This window comes from Colossoma macropomum, unplaced genomic scaffold (assembly GCF_904425465.1).
Source record: "Colossoma macropomum unplaced genomic scaffold, Colossoma_macropomum, whole genome shotgun sequence".
Classification (NCBI taxonomy): domain Eukaryota; kingdom Metazoa; phylum Chordata; class Actinopteri; order Characiformes; family Serrasalmidae; genus Colossoma; species Colossoma macropomum.
The window spans coordinates 5,440,511-5,464,784 of record NW_023494809.1 but is presented as its reverse complement, the minus strand read 5'-3'; the positions used below and the strand labels follow the sequence as shown (position 1 = coordinate 5,464,784).

General features: G+C 41.1%; 2 protein-coding genes across 2 annotated transcripts in view; both read right to left on the bottom strand.

Moving 5' to 3' along the window:
- The window catches only part of nek11 (NIMA-related kinase 11), a 110,466-nt gene extending 98,462 nt beyond the window's left edge, over window positions 1-12,004 (bottom strand). Inside the window, exons 1-2 of the mRNA XM_036558919.1 lie at window positions 11,951-12,004; window positions 10,392-10,586 (exon numbers count right to left, since the gene is read on the bottom strand). Coding sequence (XP_036414812.1) covers window positions 10,392-10,567 — 176 coding nt within the window. The 5' untranslated portion in view covers window positions 10,568-10,586; window positions 11,951-12,004. The remainder of the gene's footprint in view (window positions 1-10,391; window positions 10,587-11,950) is intronic.
- Window positions 12,005-15,195: 3,191 nt separating this feature from the next.
- On the bottom strand, window positions 15,196-24,019 carry LOC118799061 (cell adhesion molecule 4-like). The gene is made up of 8 exons (XM_036558756.1): window positions 23,791-24,019; window positions 23,073-23,327; window positions 19,489-19,579; window positions 19,080-19,134; window positions 17,913-18,046; window positions 17,623-17,677; window positions 15,521-15,576; window positions 15,196-15,380 (listed from the first exon to the last, which is right to left on the bottom strand). Exons 2-8 carry the CDS (start codon window positions 23,311-23,313, stop codon window positions 15,305-15,307), a joined length of 708 nt encoding a protein of 235 aa, XP_036414649.1. The 5' UTR covers window positions 23,314-23,327; window positions 23,791-24,019; the 3' UTR covers window positions 15,196-15,304.
- Window positions 24,020-24,274: the final 255 nt, after the last annotated feature.

The window sequence follows — 24,274 nt, the reverse complement described above, 5'->3', positions numbered from 1 at the left end:
CTCACTGGCCACTTTATCAGAATCATCCACCTTGTGCTTCCATTCACTGGCCACTTTATTAGAAACACCCACCCTGTGCTCCCACTCACTGGCCACTTTATTAGAAACACCTGTTTTGTGCTTCTACTCACTGGCCACTTTATCAGAATCATCCACCTTGTGCTTCCATTCACTGGCCACTTTATTAGAAACACCCACCCTGTGCTCCCACTCACTGGCCACTTTATTAGAAACACCCACCTTGTGCTCCCACTCACTGGCCACTTTATCAGACACACCTTCCTTGTGCTTCTGCTCACTGGCCACTTTATTAGAAACATCCACCTTGTGCTTCCACTCACTGACCACTTTATTAGAAACACCCCCCCTTTGCTTCCACTCACTGGCCATTGTATTAGAAACACCCACCCTGTGCATCCACTAACTGGCCAAATTATTAGAAACACCCACCTTGTACTTCTACTCACTGGCCCCTTTTTTAAGAAACCCCTACCTTGTGCTTTCACTCACTGGCCAGTTTATTAGAAACACCTAACATTAGATGTTAAACTCTTTGTAGTTAATCTTCATACCTGCACGTTTTGACCGGTTCCCCATAGGGAAGACCACTTTGCTTGTGGCCCCCAGATAATTTGAGTTTGAGACCCCTAGACTACAGTCTGTAACCACAGACCACCACAGTGGATGGAGGGGTTTCCAATAAAGTGGCTAGGGTGTGCTCAGTAGGTGAATCACTGTTACATGGTCAGAAACTCTCTTTATAACAGTATAGTGTGGTCTGCTGGGTGCAGCCGGATCTAGAACAAACAAAAAATAGGTGTCTAGACAATGTAAATGAAAAAGAAAGCCGCTTCCTTCCTTCGCTGGTTGTCACCATTAGTTGATTATGATTTCAGGGAGCGGCATATTTCTGCCCCCTTCCAGTCGCTCTTTCTAACATCGCAATTAAATGCGCTGCCACAAACAATCAGCCCAGGATTTTCTGTGGCAATGACGGTGTGTTAATGAAAAGAAAATAGGCCAAGCAATTAATCTTAATGTGCCATAAATAGTTGTCACTGAGGAATCTCTCTTTTCAGTGGCTCCCTGGATTTCCTGTCTTTGTTTTGTTTTTGGTGTTTTCCACTTTCTCCTGCTATTCTTTCACAAGCAAATTGCGTATTTTGAGATTTTGGCTGCTGCTTTTCTTCTAATCACTGAAATAAATGGCTGACAGGGTTTTGTCAGCAGCTGAAATAGTCATTCAGAGGATGGAGGGTTTTTTTCTCGAGAATATTTTCATTAATTTGTAAATGTCAGGGTGAAAACATGATGTGAAGGGAGTCACACATACGAGGCGAAGCTGCTGTTGACTCTGAGGTTCTAATGGCTTTCCGCTGCGCGCGTCTCTATCAACAGCATGTAGGCTCATTATACAAGGAGGCTGATTTATTCGGAGACATTACAGCACACTTTAGCTTTGCGGACGCAGATTAAGGCTTGTCTTGGAGGAAATGACTCCGCCGAGGGAAATTCTTCATTCATAGCCCATTTTGGGCTGAGACTGGGCACACCTGCCCCTGTGCCTGAATGAAAAACCATCATTTCAGCCCTAAAGTGGGAGCCGTTCATGAAGAGACTAATAATAAATGTCCTGAAGTGTAAATGACACCGTTCTCCGGTGCTGCCGTCCATGCTGATGATGGACTTGTCCATTAGGTAAAGGTCACCCCGCCCAAAATGGCAGGCCATCTGGGGAGATGTCCTGTGTGCCACAGTCAGAGTGTGACTGGACTTTATATGGGCTCCATACGGCTCTTCAATACGCTGATATGCGTATACTGTCACTAATTCGGTGACCCTTTATATTACAGTCCTTTAAGCTCTAGACATTAACCAGGTCAGTGTGAGGTACAAAATGCGAAATTATTTTGGGTAACATTATGGCACATTTCAAGTCAATCTAGCTAAATTGCACCAAAATGCCCAAAGGTTCTACATGTTTATTACCTACACTCTTACAAAAGATGGTTCTCCAAGCGTTCTTTAGTAAAGAAAATTGTTCTGTATAGAACCATGAACACTCAAAGAACCATTTGCATGCTTAAAAGGGTTTTTGCATGGTGAAAGTTCTTCAGATTAATGGAGAATGTGCTGTATATGGTTCTACATAGCACCAAAAAGCGTTCTTCTATTGTTAGAAGCTTGACATTGTAACCCTTGTTGATGCTATATAGAAAGAAGTTCTCAAAGAAGTTCTACACAGAACCATAAACAACACATTCTCCATCAATCTGAAGAACATTTCCATCATGCAAAGAACCATTTAAGCATGCAAAGGGTTCTTTGAGTGTTCATGGTTCTATATAGAAACATTGTCTTTACTAAAGAACTCTTGCACCCATTACAGTGAAATTTAGTGTGTGCTTGTATGACTTTGTTGCTCCAAATAATTATGAGGTATTTTACTATGTCCTTTATCTGCTTAACATCTAGAACCTGTTAGTCATATCAGAGTAGTTTGGTACTCATCATCATTTTACCCAAAATAATTTCACTGCCCTAGTTTGTGCCCCACAAACTTACTCAATACCTTCAACCTGTTGGAACTTTCTGATTTCCAATTTTCTAATATTTTGGAGTTCACACTTACCTGATTAATACCTAGAACTTTGGCCCAATCCCATTTCTTATTTTTACCCCAACTCCTTGTTTTCGAGTGTCACCTTGCCCCTTGTTACAAGTGGTAGTGGTTGAAATCTTCCCTCTGAAATGGGACCCTCAAATAAACAGAGCATCACTTCATTAACAGCTACCAGCGCTGCTCTGTAGGCGACCCTGCCAGTCTGCAGTGACAGCAGAGGAGGGTAAAGTTCAGCTCCTCACTGCTGGGCTTTAGTTACATTTAGGGCATCATATGATCTTCAAAGAGGGGGGCAATTATTTATTATCACCCATCACTAATTCTTCAGTGATATGAAGCTGAAGTCAGATATTCACCAACTTCTTGTTTAAATTTTACTGGTTGAACGGGAAATTTAGCTACCCAGCTACCGAGACATCAGCTACTACTAGCGATTTTTTATGCTTATTATGAAGAAAAGGACCATAATACATTGAAACGACATGAAACAGAGGTTCTCCTTCTGGGTCCAAAAGTGGCAAGAAATAAATTACCAAATTTAATTTTAAATCTTGCTGACTTTCCAGTTATACCTGGTTCAGCAGCAGAAAATCTTGGTGTAATACTCGATCCAGATTTATCATTTGATCAACACATAGGCAGCGTCACTAGGACAGCTTTTGTACATCTTCGCAACATCGCCAGAATAAGAAATGCCTTATCGCTGCACGATGCAGAAACATTAGTACATGCCTTTATTACCTCAAGGCTAGATTACTGTAACGCATTACTGTCAGGATGCACCAGCAGGAATTCACCTAGTTCAAAATGCTGCAGCCAGGGTTCTCACTAAAACTAGAACATTTGATCATATCAGTCCAGTTCTATCATCACTTCATTGGCTGCCTGTTAAATTCCGTATTGATTACAAAATTCTTTTATTGACGTATAAAGCCCTACATGGGCTCCTGAGTACCTGCAAGACCTTATTTCCCATTACGATCCACCACGATTACTCAGATCACAGAGTGCTGGCTTTTTAATAGTTCCCAGAATTCAGAAGGTTTCATCTGGGGGAAGAGCCTTTTCTTATAAAGCCCCCAAACTCTGGAATGATCTTCCAGAAAATGTTCGGGACTCAGACTCAGTCGCGATCTTCAAATCTAGGCTGAAAACTCACTTGTTTAGTTTAGCTTTTGGTAGCTAATGTTTCCCCTTGGATAAAGGCAGCAGATCCAGGGGTCCATGGATGCAGGGAATTATAGTAAACTGAGACGCTGGTGCTGTCGTCCCGCCGCTCACACGCGATCACTCAGGTTTGTGGACGGTGGAGCGGAGGGATGCCCAATTGTTTCAGGGTGCTCCCATGTCTGTGTGCCCTTTTGCTTCTCTCCTTTTAGTTAAGCTGTTATAGTCGGATCTGCCGGAGTCGTTAGCCACACTCTGGAAATGTTTTACATATTATTATGCATACACCCATACAGAACAAAACTAACTCCATTTCCCTACCTTTCTTCCGAGAAAACGACTGCCCACCTGTCCAGCCGGACACTGATGGATGATTGTCTGTCGAGCTCTCCTGCTACTCGCTTTAGACCAGTTGCCCACGCCCCAGTCACCGCCACTTGCCCAGCTACCGCCACCTGCCTTGGACTAGCTGCCCACCCTACACTGAAGTGGACTCCTAACTATTACTACTACTACTATTAATATCAGTAGTATAATAATTTTGCAGGTAGTTTGACCAGAGGAGGATGGGTCCCCCCTTGTGAGCCTTGGTTCCTCCCAAGGTTTCTTCCTCAGCTCTGAGGGAGTTTTTCCTTGCCACTGTCGCCCCTGGCTCGCTCACCTGGAGGATTTACATTTCATGTTAAAACTTTGTCTTTAATGGATTTCTGTGAAGCTGCTTTGTGACAACATCAGTTGTAAAAAGCGCTATACAAATAAATTTGACTTGACTTGACAAATAAATTTGACTTGATTCTTGGCAGCCAATAGGACAGCAGTAGGCGTGTCTGGTAGTTCCTGTTGCTAACTGAAAGGTTAGTTTTATCGGAGAGCACCGCCCACTTTCACACCCAACCAACGAGCGCTGATCATACTGCGAGCAGTGTGAAAGCAGGCTGCCACAGACAAGAGCGTAACACGTTTAGTGTGAAATCAGTTTCACTCTCTGACTCACTCGTTCATATTGAGCAGCTTGAAGGTTCTCCACAAAGGGGAGATATTAGCACTCAAGAAGACAGTATGACATCTTTGTACTGATATGATAAGTGTTTCCTCCATCAGGGAAGTCATACTTCAGCAAGGCTTTGGAGACCATCACAGGCAAAACAAAAAGCACCAGGTGGCGCCATGGAAGAGTGGAGCTCCACATCGATCACACTGTGTGAACATGTTTAGAGTTTTTAACCCCTTAAACTCTGAGGGTCTTGCTGTGGATGTAGAAGAGAAAAGGGAAAAGTACTGGGCAAATAAAGACCAGTGAAACAGGAGTGGATCCTCCTCACAGCTCCAGCACCAACATTCACCTCACAAAGAAACAAAAACATCCGTCAGCACAACAACAGGACCCAGCAGAGAGAGAGAGAGAGAGAGAGAGAGAGAGAGAGAGATAAAGAAACATGACAGAGAGAGAAGCAAGGGAAGAGGGAGAAAGGAGTAAAGGAAGAGGGAGAAAGGAATGAGAGTGCGAGAGAGAGAGAAAAAAGAACGAGGGAGAGAAAAGAGAGAGAAAAGAGCAAAGGAAGAGAGAGAAAGAAAGAGAGGAGTGAGGGAAGAGAGAGAAAGAAGAGCAAGAAAAAGACAGATGAAGGTAGCGAGAAAGATAGAAAGATGAGAGAGAGTGACAGAAGGAGAGAAAAAGAAAGCGAGAGAGAGACAGAGAGAGAGAGAGAAAGAAAGAATAGAGAGAGGAGCAAGGGAAGAGGGAGAAAGGAGTGAATGTGTGTGAGAGAGAAAAAAAGAGTGAGGGAAAGAAAACAGAGAGAAAAGAGTGAAGGAACAAAGAAAGAAATATAGAGGGTAGAGAGGAGAGAGAGAAAGAATAGCAAGAAAAACATGAGCTTCACAACTGATATTTGGTCCTCAGGTGTGAGTCCAGTGTCTCTCACTGGGTGAACTCTGACACATATGCACTACAGAGCGCAGTGCGTCAGGTGAAAAAGAGCAGGGGGTCAAACACCAGCAGTTCAGCTGCAGCACCCATAGATATGCTCAGTGATTGGATGATTAAACACCTTAAACACAACCTTAAACACAATATCAACAATAATAATGGTAATATTAAAGTAAAAAGAGCTCTTGTATTGGAATCTGTATCGGTATCGGCAGTTGTGTATCGGAATCGGATCGGAACTGAAAAAATGTGGATCGGCCCATCACTAGTACAAGTACCAAACTACACTGGTTTTACAATGCAGTGCAATGCAGATTATGACACAACTTTATTGTCATGTTTATACAACAGTTAGTTCCGGCCACGCAAGCTGATTGGTTGAGAAGCGTTCTAACCGTGCTGTTATTTCACACTGTTATGTCACAGCTTTTTCACAAACACTGTATCACTCCGCTGAGACGCCGTTGCTAAGCAACGACTTTGTCAGCTGTAGGAGACGCTCAAGCCATTTGAACGTTTTTACTTCTTACTTTGCCACAAACAGAAAATGGACACTTTTAAGATCACATTTGACCGACAGCCGATTTGGTCAGACTCTGAAGATGAGACGACACTAAATTCCCAAACTGTCAGTTGGTCTGTGTGGAGCTGGAGAACAAACTGGAACTATAATTTGGTGAAGGAACTGCGAACATTAAAACATATTGAACGCCGCGTTCACGGCCCAGTTTATTAATTTATTACTGTATTTATTTAACTGTTGTATAAAAGCAGTAGAACACTCGAAGAGTGTGTTATCGCCAATAATGGCTGTGATGATCTACGGCGACAAAATCAGAGCCGTGATGTTATTTCACAATAACACACTCCCTCTCGTCTTCTATTGCTTAATCAACAAATAGGAGCGAAATACTGTCCCACACGCTGGCAAAATTAAGTGTTCTGAATTCAGATTGGCGCTGTGGTATGACGTAAACTGAGAGTGACATGCAAAAAAAATGAAGAGCAGAGAAACAGCAGCACTGTGAGACCAGGCCGGTGTTTTAAAGTCTATTCATTAAAAAAACAGACACACCAAACTGTGCCTGTCCTCCAGGGACAGTTTTCAGTTCTAAGTCTTATGCAGTTTTCTCACAGCGGCATATAGAGCATTCAGAGCTCATCCAAAAGTGCTGTATTAATTTTGAGACAAAAGGGGCGGGGCTCGTGCACGCCAGGGACCACTACTGTTTTTTTCCAAAGTCAGAAAGCACATGCCGGGTCTGACTCTGGGGCCAGAGCGTACGGTAGGTCAGCAGGCAGCATATGGCCACAGGACGGTAACAAGCAGAGAGAGGGAAGAAAACCCCACCACCACCACCACCATCATCCCACAGCCACTACAGTGGGGCGCTTCCCTTAATTGGTCTCCTTTTCTCCTCTTTTCACTCCTCCTTCCCAGCTGTCACGAGCTACAGTGCATTGCGGGACTCCACATTAGCGACTGTAGGGAGGCAGGAAGCTTCGGGATACAAGCGCAGCCGTGTAGTGGCACTTAATCAGATTCAGTTACTTTGAAGTCCTCTGGTTGCTGACACAGGCGTTCAATTGTGCTTCATAGAAAAGCACTGACCAATTGAATGGGATGGAGGAGCCACACATGAGCCTAAGGTCACCATGCCCAATGCTAAGCATGGGCTAGAGGGGTATAAAGCCCCCCAGCATTGGGCTGTGGGGCAGTGAAGCTGCGTTCTCTGGAGTGATGAAGCTCCTTCCTATGCCTTTGGGATTAGTTGGAGTGATCCAGACCTGACCACCCAACATCAGTACCTGACCTCACTAACGCTCAATCAAATCCTCACAGCAATGTTCCAACATCTAGTGTAAAGCCTTCCCAGAAGAGTAGAGGCTGTTACTGCAGCACAAACTCACTATTTACACCTTCATTTCAAAAGAAAGTCTATAAACTCTGAATGACTTTGTTTACATCTGAACTATTAAATTATGCAGAAAAACAGATGGACTACAATCTGTAATGGCAACTACAAAGGGCACCTATTGTACTGTTTCAAAGTCAAGCCCCCCCCCTCCCTTTATTTAAGATTAAGTGACCCTTATTAGTGCAATAATGGGAAATTTCACCTTCGCAATCTAACCCATCCGTGCAGTGAACACTAGTGAATGCACACACTAGGGGGCAGTGAACACACTTGCCCAGAGCGGTGGGCAGCCCTATCCACAGCGCCCGGGGAGCAGTTGGGGGTTAGGAGCCTTGCTCAAGGGCACTTCAGTCATGTACTGTTGGCTCAGAGGATCGAACCAGCAACCTTCCGGTCACAAGGCTGATTCCCTAACCTCCAGCCCAATACTGCCCCCACGACTGCCCCCACTACTGCCCCCACGACTGCCCCCATTTATTGAATTTCCAGTCAAAACAGCCATTAAGTACAAGTTCTTCACTTTTCAGGAGATATTTCTGGAGAGATTAGATATGAGATAATCCACTTCCATAAGGAACGAGAAAGTCAAAGTGAAAAAAACAGAGAAAACAAGACTCCTAACAACCACCTGGAAGACCTGGTAGACACCAAAACTGCCCCCATCAGATAAACAGCACCTAAAGCTTTCATCAACATTCACAGGTGTTTCTGTCCATCCTTCCACTGTGAGAAGACGACTCAGCGCTGTGGGTCTGAAAGGATGTGTAGCTGTTCAAGAAGAACCTCACTGAGAAAAGGAGACGGACACATCAAACAAAGAAGCTGAACGATGGACTGACCACCCCAGAGTCCAGACCTCAACACCACTGAATGTGTTAAATGCTAAACCAGCTTCTAAGACTGAACTTTGGAGGTGTGTCTGCAGATTCTTTGAGGAACTGAAAGTGAGTCTCCTGAAAAGAACAGAAGCTGTAATGAAGGTAAAGAGTGACTCACTGAACACTGAACTCTCACACAGCTGAGATTAGATCTAGCTGTACTTGTACTTAATGGACGTTTTTGACTGGGAATTAACTAAATGAAGGGTGGTCTCTGTAGTGCAGGATGTGGACTAGTATGAATGTGTGAGTCATAATGAGAAAACAGAAAGTAGAGGTCTCTCAGTGGAGCGACTTTGTGGCCTGTTTAATAAGAAATTACCTAATTACATAGTTTATATTTAACATTGTTGTCCTCCAAACGTACTGTTGGTGCCTGTTTGTTCGTTTGTGCTTGCTTGGATAATTAACAAACATGTTTTTGATCTTCTGAAGCAGAAGCATTATGCATTTCTGCACACGGTGTAATAACACCAGTTAATCACATCAGAGCTCCACATGCAGCTCCTGTTCAAAGGTACTGAGAGTGGGGATGATTTACATTTCTCCTTGGCTGTTACTCGAAATGGAAAAGTAATTCAGTCTGACAGTGTAACTACATGGGGCAGTTAAATTAATGAGTCTAGAGGCTATTTTAGCCTATTTTCAGTACATTATTATAAGAATTCAGCAGAAAGTGAAGATAGGTTGAAGTCCTATATGCATATATTTGATTATATTAACTCTGAGATATTCAAAGTCAATTTCTATGCTTCTGTGGACGTGTAAAGTATATTCCCACATCTACTTCTGAATATGTACAATAACAAACAATAACAAAAGAACCAGAAAGATTCCATCACAGTTTGGAGCCTAAAATATGATGGAAGTTGATCTGGTGCTCCAAAGAGCAACACTGCCCCCAAGTGGCTGCAAAACTAAAGCACTCACAGCTTTGTGCGCTTGTTATTGACAGACTGTGGATGTTGTAATTATTATAACTACGTTTTTACGATCTGTGATCCTTTTTTAACATAAAGTCATATTCCCTGAACCAGGCACAACATTTTACCTGCTCTAAGTGAGTAAAAATACATACAAATTTCTTGAATAGCAACAACAAATGTCATATTTCTCTTTATGAGATTAGAATAAGCTTAGAAGATTATCAAAACTATTTCTATCCATTTTAATTTATTTTAACCATAAAATAAGTAAGATATACATAGTTGGAAGATGGAAAATGATCCATCAATGCATTATAATCATTTAATTTAATCTAAATCTAAAAAAGTAAAATATTTTTTTTATTTTTGATACACAGTACTGTGCAAAAGTCAGAGACCACCTTCCATTTATTTAATATTCAGTCGTAACAGCCAGTAAGTGCAAGTTATTCATTTTTACAGTGTCAGGAAAAAAGCAGAAAACATATACAAAAGAAAATTACACACAACTAAATCTAATATCAGATGTTTGAGTGTTGAGTGTGTCACTCTTTCCCTTTTTTCCAGCTTCCATTCTTTTCAGGAGACTCACTTTCAGTTTCTCAAAGAAATCTGCAGAGATATTTACTCTACCAGGTCTTCCAGGTGGTTGTTAGGAGTCCCGTTTTTTCTTTTTAATAATTTTTTTGAACTCCAGTTTTGGAAACTCCTGTTTTTTTCACTTATTTTCCTTTGACTTTCTCCTTCTTTATAAAAGTGGATTATCTTTTATCTAATTTCCTCAAAAATATCTCCTGAATGAATAAATTATACTTGACGGCTATTTTGAGTGGAAATCCGATAAATGAAGGGTGGATATTTGCACAGTACAGTGGATTTAATAATCTTATTTTAGATCATGTATGTGTGCTGTGCTGTGGAGTGATGTGGAGCTCAGGAATGACTCACAGTTCTTCTCCCAGCGCCGCTTTGGTGTCCTTAATGAGAAAAACAGAGCCGAAACTGCCCCTCCCCAGGCTCTGCTGAACGACGTATCTGCTGGCAATTAGCTTGCAAGGCCCAGGAGGCAGAGGATTTTGGTAATGATGAGAAGAATGGGCTCCGAGTTCACGGAATTTAGGCATGTCGACCTACTGGGTGACCCTGTAGAGAGCGAAAGTCAATATGTGATGAGAGCATTTTTAGCCGAAGGGAATTTAGGAAGAATATGCAACCGAAAGTACATTTTGTACTGTTAGGTCTACTTCAGTGCTTCCCAGCTCTAATGCTGTAGACCACCTGCACTCACGCTGGTATTTTCCTGTTCTGATTCTGGATATGTAATCATAGAGTCTCTAATTTAGAGATATGCTGCTCTACACACCTGAGTCAGCTCCAGAAGGATTTGATCATTAGCAAATGATGGCACCCAGGTGTGGGAAAACACCAAACTGTGCAGAGCAGGTCGACTACAGCAGAACTCCCAGTGCTGTCCACTTCTTTACTCCAGCTCAAAAACAAACCAGAAGTGATTAGCCTCTTAAAAGAGAATTTTCAAATTGCTGCATAATTAAATGAACCAGACGTCCACCTCTAAAAGCTCCCTCACAGAAAGTTACTACAGGAAATGGTTATGAATTCACTGCCTGATGGCTGAGACACTGTTTTATGATAGTTTTGAGAAGATTTTGGCCTAAAATGTAATTTTTTGTCCATTCGTAGCAGAGAAGGACACTGCAAGGCAAGTATAGTCCCTAAAAAACTTCATCAACATCATCCATCATCAACATTCCATATAGACTCAGAAGACTCGTGTAGGTTCACTGGTGGTTCTGGATAGTAAATAAAATGTCTATATTTGTGTTGTAGTCATGGTGACTCCTGGTTCCTATCACCACCACTGTAAAGACATCTGAACCATTTCACTCCAAACCTCTCTGAATCACTCTGTTTACATCTCACACACTGAATTATGCAGAAATTTGGAAATTTTGGCCAAGTTCTAAAGCCTTATTATTTAGTGATGTCATATTATTCACATGGGAAACAATGCAAGTTATGGGAGAGGGGAGTTAAATACAATCCAGTATAAATAGTAGGGTTTATGTGCAGAGGTGGGTAGCAGTGACCGTCATGCTCCAAGCACTTCTACTTTTATCACTTCCATTCCTACTAAAATATACGTGTATTTGTGAACTTTTCCTTCTTTTCTAGGTTTAATTTAATTCTGCTGTGCTGGCTGAGCGCCTGTTCTGCTTTACTGTTGATCACCCCTCTCATTTTTGTAGCTGTGGCGTTTTATTTTAGACCCAAACAGTCTAAAAAAGTAGAACAGAGTCTGATAAACTTCAGTTCTTATACTGATTACAATTTAAGAGCCTCCTCTGCAGTCGCATAAGGGAACCTACGGGCCTGAAACTCGACTAAAGTCACTTTCTATTTTTACCCGAGTCCCCATTTCAGTAAAATAAGAACACTTTTGCTGATTTTAGCCGGTTTTACTGTAGTTTTATTTCTCCTCTACGCACCTCTGTGTTTGTTTATGCGGCCGGCTGCTCTGCTCCGTGGAGTCTACTTCCGTGTTGTCGCGTCGTTGCCATGGTTGCCGTCGTTTCTGGCCTCTAGTCGGCGATAAAGTCAGGAAAATACTGCGTTCTGATGAAAATCATAGATTTCGATACACATATTTAGATTTTACCTGTTGTTCTCTGTCTGAGGCAGAGGTGGACGAAGTACACAAACCATGTACTTGAGTTAAAGTAGAGAGACCCAAGGTAAAATATTACTCCAGTAAAAGTAGAAGTTCCTCCCTTTAGACCTCCACTTGAGTAAAAGTACTAAAGTATTTCCTTCAAATGTACTTAAGTATTGAAAGTGAAAGTACTAAAAGATTAATTATGGCTCTGATGTTCTATTATAATTTTTGTAACAAGACTCGCTTCATTAACTCATTTTAGGTGAAAATACTCTCTCTGGTAATAGACTCTTTTAATAGAATGTCATTAATTAGTGACACTGATGTCTATTAAAATTATCATAACAAAACACTGAAGGCAAACAGTTTCCAAACCAACTAGCAAAAACAGATTTACTATGAAATTAAACGTGTTTGTATAAATTCAGAAAAAAGTCACGTCAGTCTCAACTGCATATGAGTACATATTTCTATATTGTGTTCTATTTACACAAAGTTAGGTTTGTTCATCCTTTATGTTGAATAGACTCTCCCAGAATTTTACGCTGCTGCACTGATGTTGAACCGTGTGCTGCACTGGGTCGGTATGACCAACAGGTCAAAACAAGCTCAAAACAAAGTGACCGCTGTGCCCTGATTGGTGTTGTTACTTCGATCTTCTTTTGTTTTGACATGTTATGTTTTTATACACACATAAACCAAAAGGAACGACAGATTTCTCATAATGTGGTGGAGTAAAAAGTGAGATATTAGACTTTGAAATGTAGTGGAGTGAAAGTAAAAGTCACCCAAAATGGAAAAACTTCAGTAAAGTACAGATACACGGAAACTACTTAAGTACAGAAACGAATTACATTTACTTTGTTACTGTCCACCACTGATCTGAGGCGATACGTCTGACCGTCCGCCATGTTGGAGAGGTCAAGATCCGCTTGTGAACAGATTCACTTGTATTGAGAGACGATGAGTCTCAGGATTAAACCAGCCACAAGTTTCCTTATTACTCGACAGATTTTCACCAAATCTGTTTAGTTATAATCCTCAGACACAGATTAATCCAGGTTGTACGGATCTGCTCTCGGTAGCTTTTATTACTTTAATAACTGATCGTGCTAATTAGCCGTCCGGACCAGCAGGAAAGTTTTCAGTCTGGTCCTGACGTCAGTTTAGCGCTTTGGTAAAAACACAATCAGCAAATCCATCAATGTGTGAATCACTTCTAATCTTTATACACAGAAGGACGAAGCTACGTTGGCGTCCTATTCGCCAGCTTCTTGTTCGAGTTTTCCCGTTCCACCTTAAATGGTGCAGCAATCACTTTCTGGTGCCTGAAGCTGCACCATTTAAGGTGGAACTGGAAAATGCGAACAAGTAGCTGGCAAACAAGAACCTAACTTCAGGTTCGTATAATAAGGTGCTACTCTATTAAAAATATCTACACGGATTAAGGAGTGTAAGGACTATTAAATGAAATAAGCTTAATATAAAACCAGAGGAAAAACAATCACATCAACAGGTTCTCTGTGCTTCACCAACCACACAAACATATCTACACAAACATCACACAAACAATGCGCATCACACAGACATGAGTGTGGATCGCTGCGTTCCCTCCATTATATAATCCTGTCCCACTTTCTGAGTGTAATATTCCTGAAATAGTGTCATTTTGACAGTATCTTTCTTAAACTGCCGCTCTGTAATGGTACTGAATGCAGTCCAGCAGCGATGTTGACCGCCCTAAAATGGCGGCGCAGTTGACGTGCCTGGCTGGACCCAACGCGGCATCTAGGTATGTATATCTATGATGAAAATAATACTAGAGAACTTGTAGAGAGGAGGATTAATGAGGAGCCTGGCCTCTTCCTATTTTATCAAAAAAAGGACTACAAAACGCCAGAGGGCGCCCGCGAGCGAGTCCTCAATGAAGTGAAGCTAAACGGCTAAAAAGGAAAAGTTAAAATAGTTTCTAATCACTCGCCCAGAACTTTCCTTTAATTTTAGACAGCAGAAGGATGGATTTCACTAAAAAAGCAAAGAAAACTCACCTGTATGTTTCCTTTATTCTACAGCAAACGCGTTTTGGGCAGCAGGACGCTAACATTACTGCTACTGAGTGCTGATTGGTTGGCGAGCGGAGCCGCTCATTGGCTGTTCGTACTCACTGACATTATGAATGTACACGAGGCACCGTTTTAAACTCCTATAACTCGAGTTTAAAAGCTCTTAAAAATATAACAGCAGTGTAAAAATGTTTTATACTGCTCTGTATTCAGGAAATGAATGTAGTCTTTTTATATTAAAAATGTTTAAATATTTATAAACTATGATTTTGCTCAAATGCTCCATCTTAACCCATTCATTTTGGACTCGCTCAGGAGCGCCCTCTAGTGTTTGAGAAACCCAGAAGACATTATAGAGTGAATTCTTCTCTCTACAAGTTCTCTGGAATTACCACTAATAATGTAATGTCTAGTTGGCTACCATTGTTAAGTGTCGATAGCTATTTTAACTAGTCCTACAAGTTGCAACTACAAAATATGAAACTACTTAACATTCAATTTACAAATAAAAATCATTCTGTATTCTATTTGAAGTAAACTGACTCCATTTTACTGTTAATAGGTTGTAGCTTTTTTTTACATCGCTATGTGTAGCTAGGCTAGTCTTGCTAACAGCTATCAGGGCAGGTGCTAGCACTGTTGGAAAGAGTTAAATTACATAATCAAAGTGTCCGACTTTTCCATTTTGGTGCTTTGGCACAGATGAAACTGCCGAGATTTCTGCTAAAACCAAGATTAGTGAATTCCAGTTCCTATGCTAACCATTGTTGATAAGTTAGCTATGTTCTCATGGTTCTTCAGATGTTGAAGGACTCTCAGGAACAGTTCATGGAGGCAAACACTTTAATGCTTACAGTCCATTTTGTTTGTACAGTACATTTTTATACCAAAAAGCATCTGGCTGTAAAAAGAAATGGTCATAAAAAATCTATATCTCTTATAAAACTAAACTAAAATAAAGAAGCAACTACATTATATAAGAAAGCGCAGAGCTTAAGTTTCAGTAAGTTTCTTTTACATTTTCTGCCTAGTGGTTCACAGCTGAGGTTTCACAGCAAGCGATTTTATAAAGATATCCAAATAAGCCCAAACGCTTTGTGGTTACATGACGTGTGGAGCTGTGATCAGTTTGTGTTCACTGCGCTGTAGATAACTGAATCGTCTTGGACAGGGTGGACAGGGTGGACAGGGTCGACGGGTCTGCAATCACACAGAAGCTTATTTATGAGCAGCAAAATGCATTTGTGTGGTCAAATTGCTTTTAGCACCTTAAAACAGATTAATATATTGAATGAACATAGAAAATACAGTTTCATTTACAGTTCTCCATCAGTTCTTACCCTTTTTTAGGTTTCGTGGATTGGATGGACACAGAAGCGTACGTCACGTCTTCGCCCTGCAGCAGAGATCCAACCAAGATCTTATCATCAATCTGATCAGATCTGCAGTAAACCTGCTGACAATCTACACTGACACTGTTCTCAAGTTTATTAATCATTATAATGTAGCTTCATTCAGAGGTCACAAAGGTCATCAGTTACAGCACAGTGTTTAAATATTGTCATGAATAAATACAGTTCAACCTAATTAGAAACTGTAACGCAAGAACTCAGCTTACAAAATACCTAAATTTGGAGTGTTTTATTAATTTCACATGATTTATGTTTCATTTAAAAGTGAAAGATCACACTCAGTCCGTTTACATGCATAGCAGTAGTCCAGCATTAGCGTAATTAAGACTGTTAGTCTAAGATATGATCAAGTAAACAGCATTGTTAGACTGTCCTGGTCTGACTATAGTCTTAGCAAACCAAACCGCAGTGTGATTAAAACATGTGGACGATACTGATCGGACTATTCAAGATAGATCTGGATGTAAACACTCACATCACTCCACTGACTCTCACACAGTTGCAGCTTTTGCAACGTTTTGCAACATTTCTGCAGAACCTCATCTGTGATGAAAGCTTTACGACACCAAAACAAACATGAGTGTGCAGAGAGGAAGAGATACATCCCTCTGTTAAACATTTAGCCGTAAGGAAAAAACATAATACCTATGTTTAAAACTACACTATGTAAGTTTTAGGGATTTGGAGACCTCTCTGACGGAAATGTGTAACTGCACGCAATGTGCGGAAGAACACTTTGTACCACGAGTTGTGCTTCGGCTGCCTTCCCTGAGAGGATGAATCTGATGACTGAAAGAGAATTCAAAGTGAACTTGGAATCGAACTTAGAGAAGGGCACGTCTTCTGAGGATGTGAGTGAATTATCTACTATTGTATCATATCTTTTTTTTTTTTCGATTTTCTCCCCAATTTAGTCGTCTCCAATTCCACACGCTAGTTAGGACACCCCAATCACACGATACTATCAACGCTAGGAGGGCGAAGGCAGCACTGGCTTCCTCCGAGACCTGTGAAACCAGCCACCACTTCTTTTTGAACTACTGCTCACGCAACGTCACTGGACAGCCGAACGCGCTCGGAGGAAAACACCAACCACCAGATCTGTTACGTCAGCTAACAGACGCCTGCGCTGACTAGCGCCACACTGAGTGATGGGGGGAGAAGGGGGGGCCATCCTACCCATCCAGAGAGACCGAGGCCAGCTGTGCTCTCTTGGACTCCCGGCTACGGACGGCTGTAGCATCGCCATCAATCGAACTCGCCATTGTATCATATCTTCATCAGTACATTGTTGGGACTATAAATAGACTGGCCTTTATACACCTCTTGGAAATGTCTGTGTTCAGTCTTATTTGGGCTATTTTGATTATGAAAACATAGGTAATGATAATGTAGTTTGGGTATGTGTTGTTTATTTTTCGTGTAATCAAGGTTTTTAAGAGATTAACATTAGCCATTTATAGGCTAAACAATAAAGTTCACCAGCTTAAACTGTTTTAACGTTGCTAGCTAGCAAAGTTAACACCATAGCCACGCACTAATAGCTAATGTAGCATGGCTGAAGTTAATTTGCTAACAGCATTTTCCTGTTGTAATGCCATGAATATTGACATTATGGCAGAAAATAGAAAGCGCAACAGTATATAACCTCGAGCTACATCAGTAAAGCCAAGCTATTCTGCGACAGCAAAGAAAAACAAATGGAGGTTTAGCTAGCAAGATTAAAACAGCTGAAGCACTTAAGCACTGCTTAGAATAGCAGGTAATTATCTGTAAAAAGTTTGACTGCACCACAAAAAAATCATACAAATTAAATATAATTTCAAATAACACACATTTAGTTATTTGACAACTCGCGCTACATTTTCTAATCAACCTCACAACAGTAGCTACGAAAGACCACATTTGTAGGCGGAGCCTGGATAATGCAATTATCAGGTTAAACCTGATGTGCTGAACATGGAAAACACTAAACTGCAGCACTGCATTCACACAGGATTAGAGTTTTAGTAGTTTTTTTTAGGTCAAACCTGGCTTTTCCAGTCACTTCGGCTGTTGTCTTCTTCTTCTTGAGCTTTTTCCTTCCTGATAGATGCAGAAGCACAGAGGAAAAAGCAGCGTCGGTTAGATCCAGTGTGATCTCATACACATCAGTAACCACAGAGATCTCTAAACTGATGTTCCAAGTATTTTTGTGTGGTATAAAGTCCTTTACGGACTTCTACAGTCCTCTACCCAGTCTGCTACAATTCTCTTGGTTCATATCAAATCAAATATGTCTAGAAAGGATTTCGACATTATATATGATGTTAGTTCTTACCTTTCTTTTGGTTTATTAGGTTTATTGCACACAGAGGCATACGTCACTTCGTTCTCCTGCAGCGGGGCTTCAGCAGCCTTATTACCTTGGTTATCCTGAAGCTCCGTTTGTTTATCATGCGTTCTTTCACCAATCTATTAAAATAACATAACCTATCAGCATTAGTTCATAACGTAAATATACAGGTGCTGATAGTCTGGGATGAGTTCTGGTCCCATACACTATATGGACAAAAGTATTGGGACAACTACACATCACACCTACAGGAGCTTTTATGAATCCCATTCTAAATCCATAGGCATTATTATGGAGTTGGTCCCCCTTTGCAGCTACAACAGCTTCCACTCTTCTGGGAAGCTTCTACAAGATGTTGGAGAGAGTCTGTCTTGTGAGGTCAGACACTGATGTTGGACGAGAGGGCCTGGCTCACAATCCCCGTTTAAGTTCATCCCAAAGGTGTTTGATGGGGTTGAGGTCAGGGCTCTGTGAGGGCCAGTCAAGTTCTTCCATACCAAACTCACCCAGCCAGGCCTTTATGGAGCTGCTTTGTGCACTGGGGCTCAGCAATGCTGGAACAGGAAATGTTCTTCCCCAAATAAACTGGACGCATAGAACTGTCCAAAATGTCTTGGTCTGCAGAAGTATTAAGATTTCCCTTCACTGGAACTAAGGGTTCTAGACCAACCCCTGAAAAACAGCCCCATATCATCATCCCTCCTCCACCAAACTTTACAGCTGGCACAGTGCAGTCAGGCAGGTAACGTTCTCCTGGCATTCGCCAGACCCAGACTCGTCCATCAGACTGACAGATAGAGAAGCGTGATTGGTCACTCCACAGAATACATTTCCACTGCTCCAGAGTCCAGTGGCGACGCTTTACTCCACTCCATCTGGCGCCTGGTCTTGTGCATTTTGATGCTGGTGTGCAGCTGCTAAATGACTTACTTTGTGTAAGATCACTCAGGATACATTTGTCATGTTGTCACAGTTTTTAGGGCTAAACATTTGATTGATATGCTAACATTGAGGGCTAGCTACATTAGCATCATAGCACATTTGTGAGTGGAGCATAAACAGATCAGTAAGACTGAACCAGGTGTGCTAGAGTAAACTGTAGCACTGCAGCCACATAGAACTTAAATCTAGAAAGGCTTTTCTGGGTCTAACCTGGGTTTTCCCGCCACCTCCTCTACTGTCTTCTTCTGGAGCTTTTGCCTTCTTCCTAATGGATGCAGAAGAGTGCACAGTGAAATACAGTTGAAGGAACAGCATCTAGGACATCCAGCATCATCTGATACGTCTCTGATTAGAAAAGCAGACTGTTTTACTGACCACAGAGACATTTAAACCAATATTTTGAATGTTTTGAATATCTGATGTTAGAAGAGCAAATCTAATCTATTAAAGTATCTGTATTTAGCTGTACAGTCGTTCAGTGTTACTTGTCAAAGTACATCCAGTTGTATTCAGTTTAGTTATGAATCCTATAGGTTGATTAAAGTATAACACACTTGCTGTCATCTTTTAGTTTTACACTGTATACATTTGTAATGAGTGCAAATATGTTCGGTCTCACCTCCTTTTGCAAACTACGACTAAGATTGCCACGAGTAGTATGAACAGAATTACTCCAAGGACAATCGAAACCATGTACAAAACTGTGAAACCTGTTGAAAGAAACAAATATTTATCAATGACGGTTTGGTTTTGGTTTAACCAGTTAGTTTAGTTTACCGACCCACATGGCAAGCTCTTGGTAATAAACCCTTACATTACCAGGGCCCGCCGGCAGGCCCAAAGATTTATTACACACTGCTACACTGCTAGAAATAAAGGTTCTGTGCAGGTACATTTTTGTTTATCAAGGTACAAACAGTGTAAATGTTCCCTCAAAGCTCCAACAGTGGTTTTAAGGTCTGATTGTGTATCTTAAATAAGTTTTTCCAGGTGAAAAGTTCGTATTTGTACCTTTTCATAACCGAATGTTTTAAACAGAACAGTAAAATAAAAGCCTGGAGACGAGACGGGGTGTGTGGAGTCAGTACAGCTTAGAACATATCATTTCAGTGGATTATGGTTCAGTTATGTTCCCTGACTAAAGGTACTGAGATGACAAGAGGGGCACTTCCCCAGTGGTAGTTCACTACCTTTATTTCTGAGAGTCTGTAACCTAAGAATAGCTCAGCCAGTTTGCATTGAAGCCCCTGTAGTTACTGAATAATAAGCCTTAGTATGTTCTAAACCGGGCGGCACGGTGGTGCAGTGGGTAGCGCTGTCGCCTCACAGCAAGAATGGCCTGGGTTCGATTCCCAGCCGGGCGACCAGGGTCATTTCTGTGTGGAGTTTGCCTGTTCTCCCTGTGTCTGCGTGGGTTTCCTCCGGGTACTCCGGTTTCCTCCCACAGTCCAAAGACATGCAGTCAGGCTGATTGGACATACTGAATTGCCCCTAGGTGTGAGTGTGAGTGTGTGTGTGAATGTGTATGTCTGTCTGTCTGTCTGCCCTGTGATGGACTGGCGACCTGTCCAGGGTGTATCCTGCCTTCCGCCCAATGACACCGCGACCCAGAAGGATAAGCGGTTTAGATGATGGATGGATGGATGTTATAAACCTCGGACTTTAAGGGTTCAACAGGTTAAACTCCAAAGTAGGCAATTATTGTGGGTAACATGATGATAAGCAAGTAACTTAATTACACTGAGATGCAACAGGTTCTAGATATTATCTGAGTAAGTGTGCGGTGAAAACACTTCAGTACTGTGTAATTATTATAGCATTTGAAAGATTGTAGATGAATAAAATACAGAATCTTATACAGCATGTGGCTGTTTAAGAGCCATAAACTAAAATGAATGAAAGTGATTTCTTTGGTTCTACTAGGTTCTTACCATTTACCATTTACATGAAATCTTTGTGTTTCATATCGTTGTTTTACTCCATATAACTTACTTGCTACTTGGAGGTGTTTCTGATTTATTTTCCTGCTTAAATGTGTGACATTACAGTGGAAATGTTTTCACTGACTAGTTTATTACTGCAAATAATTATGAGACATTTCACCGTGTAAAAGCTTTATGAGCTTAATTAATTAGAAAGTCTTGGTACTTATTATCATTTTACCCTAAATAATTACACAACACTTTGAAGATCGCACCACAGACTTATTTAAGGAATACCTAGAACCTGTGGGGCATTTCAGTGTAATGTAGTTAAACTGTCTCAGAACTTACCATCATGTTACACAAAGTAACTATGCAGTACTTTGGAGTTGGTACTATACCCTCTCCTAATGTCTAGAACGTAGGAACTGTACAAGTAAATGTTACCCATATTTTTCCAGCGGGCACAACCTCAATACATCGGCTGGGAAAATGTGTTTATATCATCGATTGCTTTAGTCTTAACAGCTTATATTCTACACTGAAAATACAGGGAGATTCACTGGAAAGAGGCCCCGAATATTCTGTTGTAACTCCCGTTAGGATGAAGCAATCTGAACGAAAAATTATGCTGCATACCTTGACGAATGTGTAATCAATTGCATTACGCACGATGCTGGAAGTGATCTCCATTTTTTGCCAGACACATAAAGGGATACGGGAGGTATGCACCCAGAAGTTGCAAATGGAGGTTAAATGTTGCGACATCTCAGCTTGTTCGAAGCTCCATATACTGAGGAACACATTGCACGCTGTTTCTTTCAGATTGCTTTGTCCTGCAGAGAGTTATTACAGAATATTCGGGGCCTCTTTCCAGTGAATGTCCCTGTAGCATTTTTAATGTAGATGGTTTATGAAGGTTTATTACATTTACTTTATATGAGCCAAGACAAAAAGTTAAGAGTGCAAAATAAACGTCTCCACTGTAGCTTTTATTTAGCACTGCAAACCGGCTAAGGCAGGGGTCGCAACCTAAATGTAAAAAACAGCCATTTTGTCCTTTTTACAAAAATCAAACCACCTTGAGAGCCACAACATTTTACATCTATTTGACCATCTTGGCTGTAAATAAATCTCAATATGTGCTCGTGTGCTAGTATAGGCTAAAACATATAATATAAATGAAACGCAGACTTACTTTGCTCTGCTTTCAGCTTTATAGCTCCGTTATAGCCGCATTTCTCACATCTCCAGCAGGAAACTTTTCCACAAAAGCAGAACAGTTTCTTGTAAAATGTTTCTTATGGTTTGACTTTTAGAATTCGAATTTTCCCATTCCGCAGTTACAGGCACCATTTAAGGTGGAACGGGAGAGTTCAAAGAGCTGGCAAATGAGAAGCTGACTTCAATCTCACGGCTTGTGTTTGTCAGTTTCTCGTTGCAGATTAAACGTATCAGGAAACCAGCTGGAGTGATTATAAACACTAATAAGTCCATTCATCTACAAATTATCGATGTTCATCTTAAATCTCTCTCTTTGCTGTTTCGTTAGCTACTAGCTAGGTGAGACTGTTGTCTGTGTTGCTACGGTGACCAGCAGTCTGTGCTGATCTTCAGGGTTAAAGGGTGAATTAGCAGTTCTACATTAACTCCAGAGTTTAAGACCATTTACTGTTAAACTGTGTTGAACGATCAGCAGAGCTTTATTTTACTGTAAAGGAGGATTATTTTATTTTTACCTACAAATCTAATTCAGCTGTGGAGCAACTGGGAGTAAAAGAGCTGCATGTTGTCAACCCCTGGGCTAAGGCTACTGTGAGCTAGGCTAGTGTATAGTAACAGTGGTCAAAAGAAGATTCTGATCGGAGAACAGCTCTTTAATGAACAATGGCCGCTGCAACACTATGTTTTGTAGCCAATACAAAAGCTTCAGCCTTGAGGATGTCAAGGACACCACTGCTTATTAATCAAACATTTGTTAATTTCTATAAAAATCTGATTCAACCCCTTAAAATCTCAGGCTTGTGTCATACTAAGCCTTATTAATCAGTAACTACATGGACTAGGTTATAGAAGTGTGTATTAAAACTCTGGGCCCACCAGCGAGCCCTGACCATTTAAAGGGTAAAAATTTTATTTTTGTACAGATTCTGGAGATATAATCATATATTCATAAACATACCGATGACTGAACTAGCCAGTTCACTTAGTTTACTTCAGGTAGTTTAATTGTAATGGCTGTATTTGTGTTGTAGACAATATTCAGAGCAGGCTGACCCACCTTCAACATCAAGGCTGATCATTTCAGATGTGACGGCCTCGTAGTTCTTCAAGGCGCAGGAATAATTCCCAGAGTTCCACACAGTCAGAGCAGGAAGGTGAAGAACAGAGCCTGATTCAGGTAAACGCTCTCTGTTCTTAAACCACACAAACTGTGGAGAGCTGAGACTGCAGTTCACAGCACAAGTCAGATCTACAGAGTCTCCTTCCTTTAGAGTCCCGTTTCCAGACAGTCTGATCATCGACACCTGCAGAACTTTCAGAGAGCAGGAAGAGTCCACATGAGTGCGTTATTAAGAGTTTATTACCACATTAAAACATTCTGCATGATTGAGAAGATAGTAATGCCTTTTCATACGTGGCCACTTTATCAGAAACCCCTCTCTTGCTGGTGTACAGTTAGAGGCAATAGCTCATCTGTTAATGTACAGTTTGTGTCTTGTGGTTAATCAGTTTCTGACCACAGATTCTCTTTTGTCTGGAAATTTTTGGGTGGAGCTCCAGTCTCAGCCTTGTTGAGTGTCAGTGTCATCGCTGTGCTGTGCTGAGAATGGACCACCACCCAAAAAATAACTGGACAACAGCAGTCCTGTGGTCAGAAACTGACCAGTGATGAATGGGTAGAGGAGGGGTGAACTGTACACCTACAAAGTAGGTGTTTCTAATACAGATTAATAATTTGGATCTTAATTTTAATCAATTTTAATCTGAGTATTTACCTGCCACTGTAAGAGTCACTCCAGGGTCACCTGTCCAGCTGTCATTAGTTATAAATCTGAATCTATACTCTCCAGAGTGACTGAACTGTACATTACTGATTAATAAAGTACAGTTTGATGTTTTGTTCCCAACATACTTAAAGTCTCCTGAATCAGCAGTAGAGTTACTGTCATAAATGTACGGTCCGTCATGACACTTTTCTTTATTTGAGTTCACTGAGCACCAGAGAACTCTTTTCATCTGACGCTCTAAACCAGGATAGAAATAAGTGCAGGAAATGATGACATCAGATCCTCTCACAGCGCAGATCGGCTCAGGATATTTCACACCCCATTTACTGTCTGAGAGAACACCTGCAAAATATGAGGACAGACATAAAATCAAAGAAATCAGTGAGGACTAAAGAAGAACATTAAAATAAGTTAGAATTATGAGGCAGTGTTTAGTGTTTGAGACTTTTAATTCAAATGAGACAGTCTATCA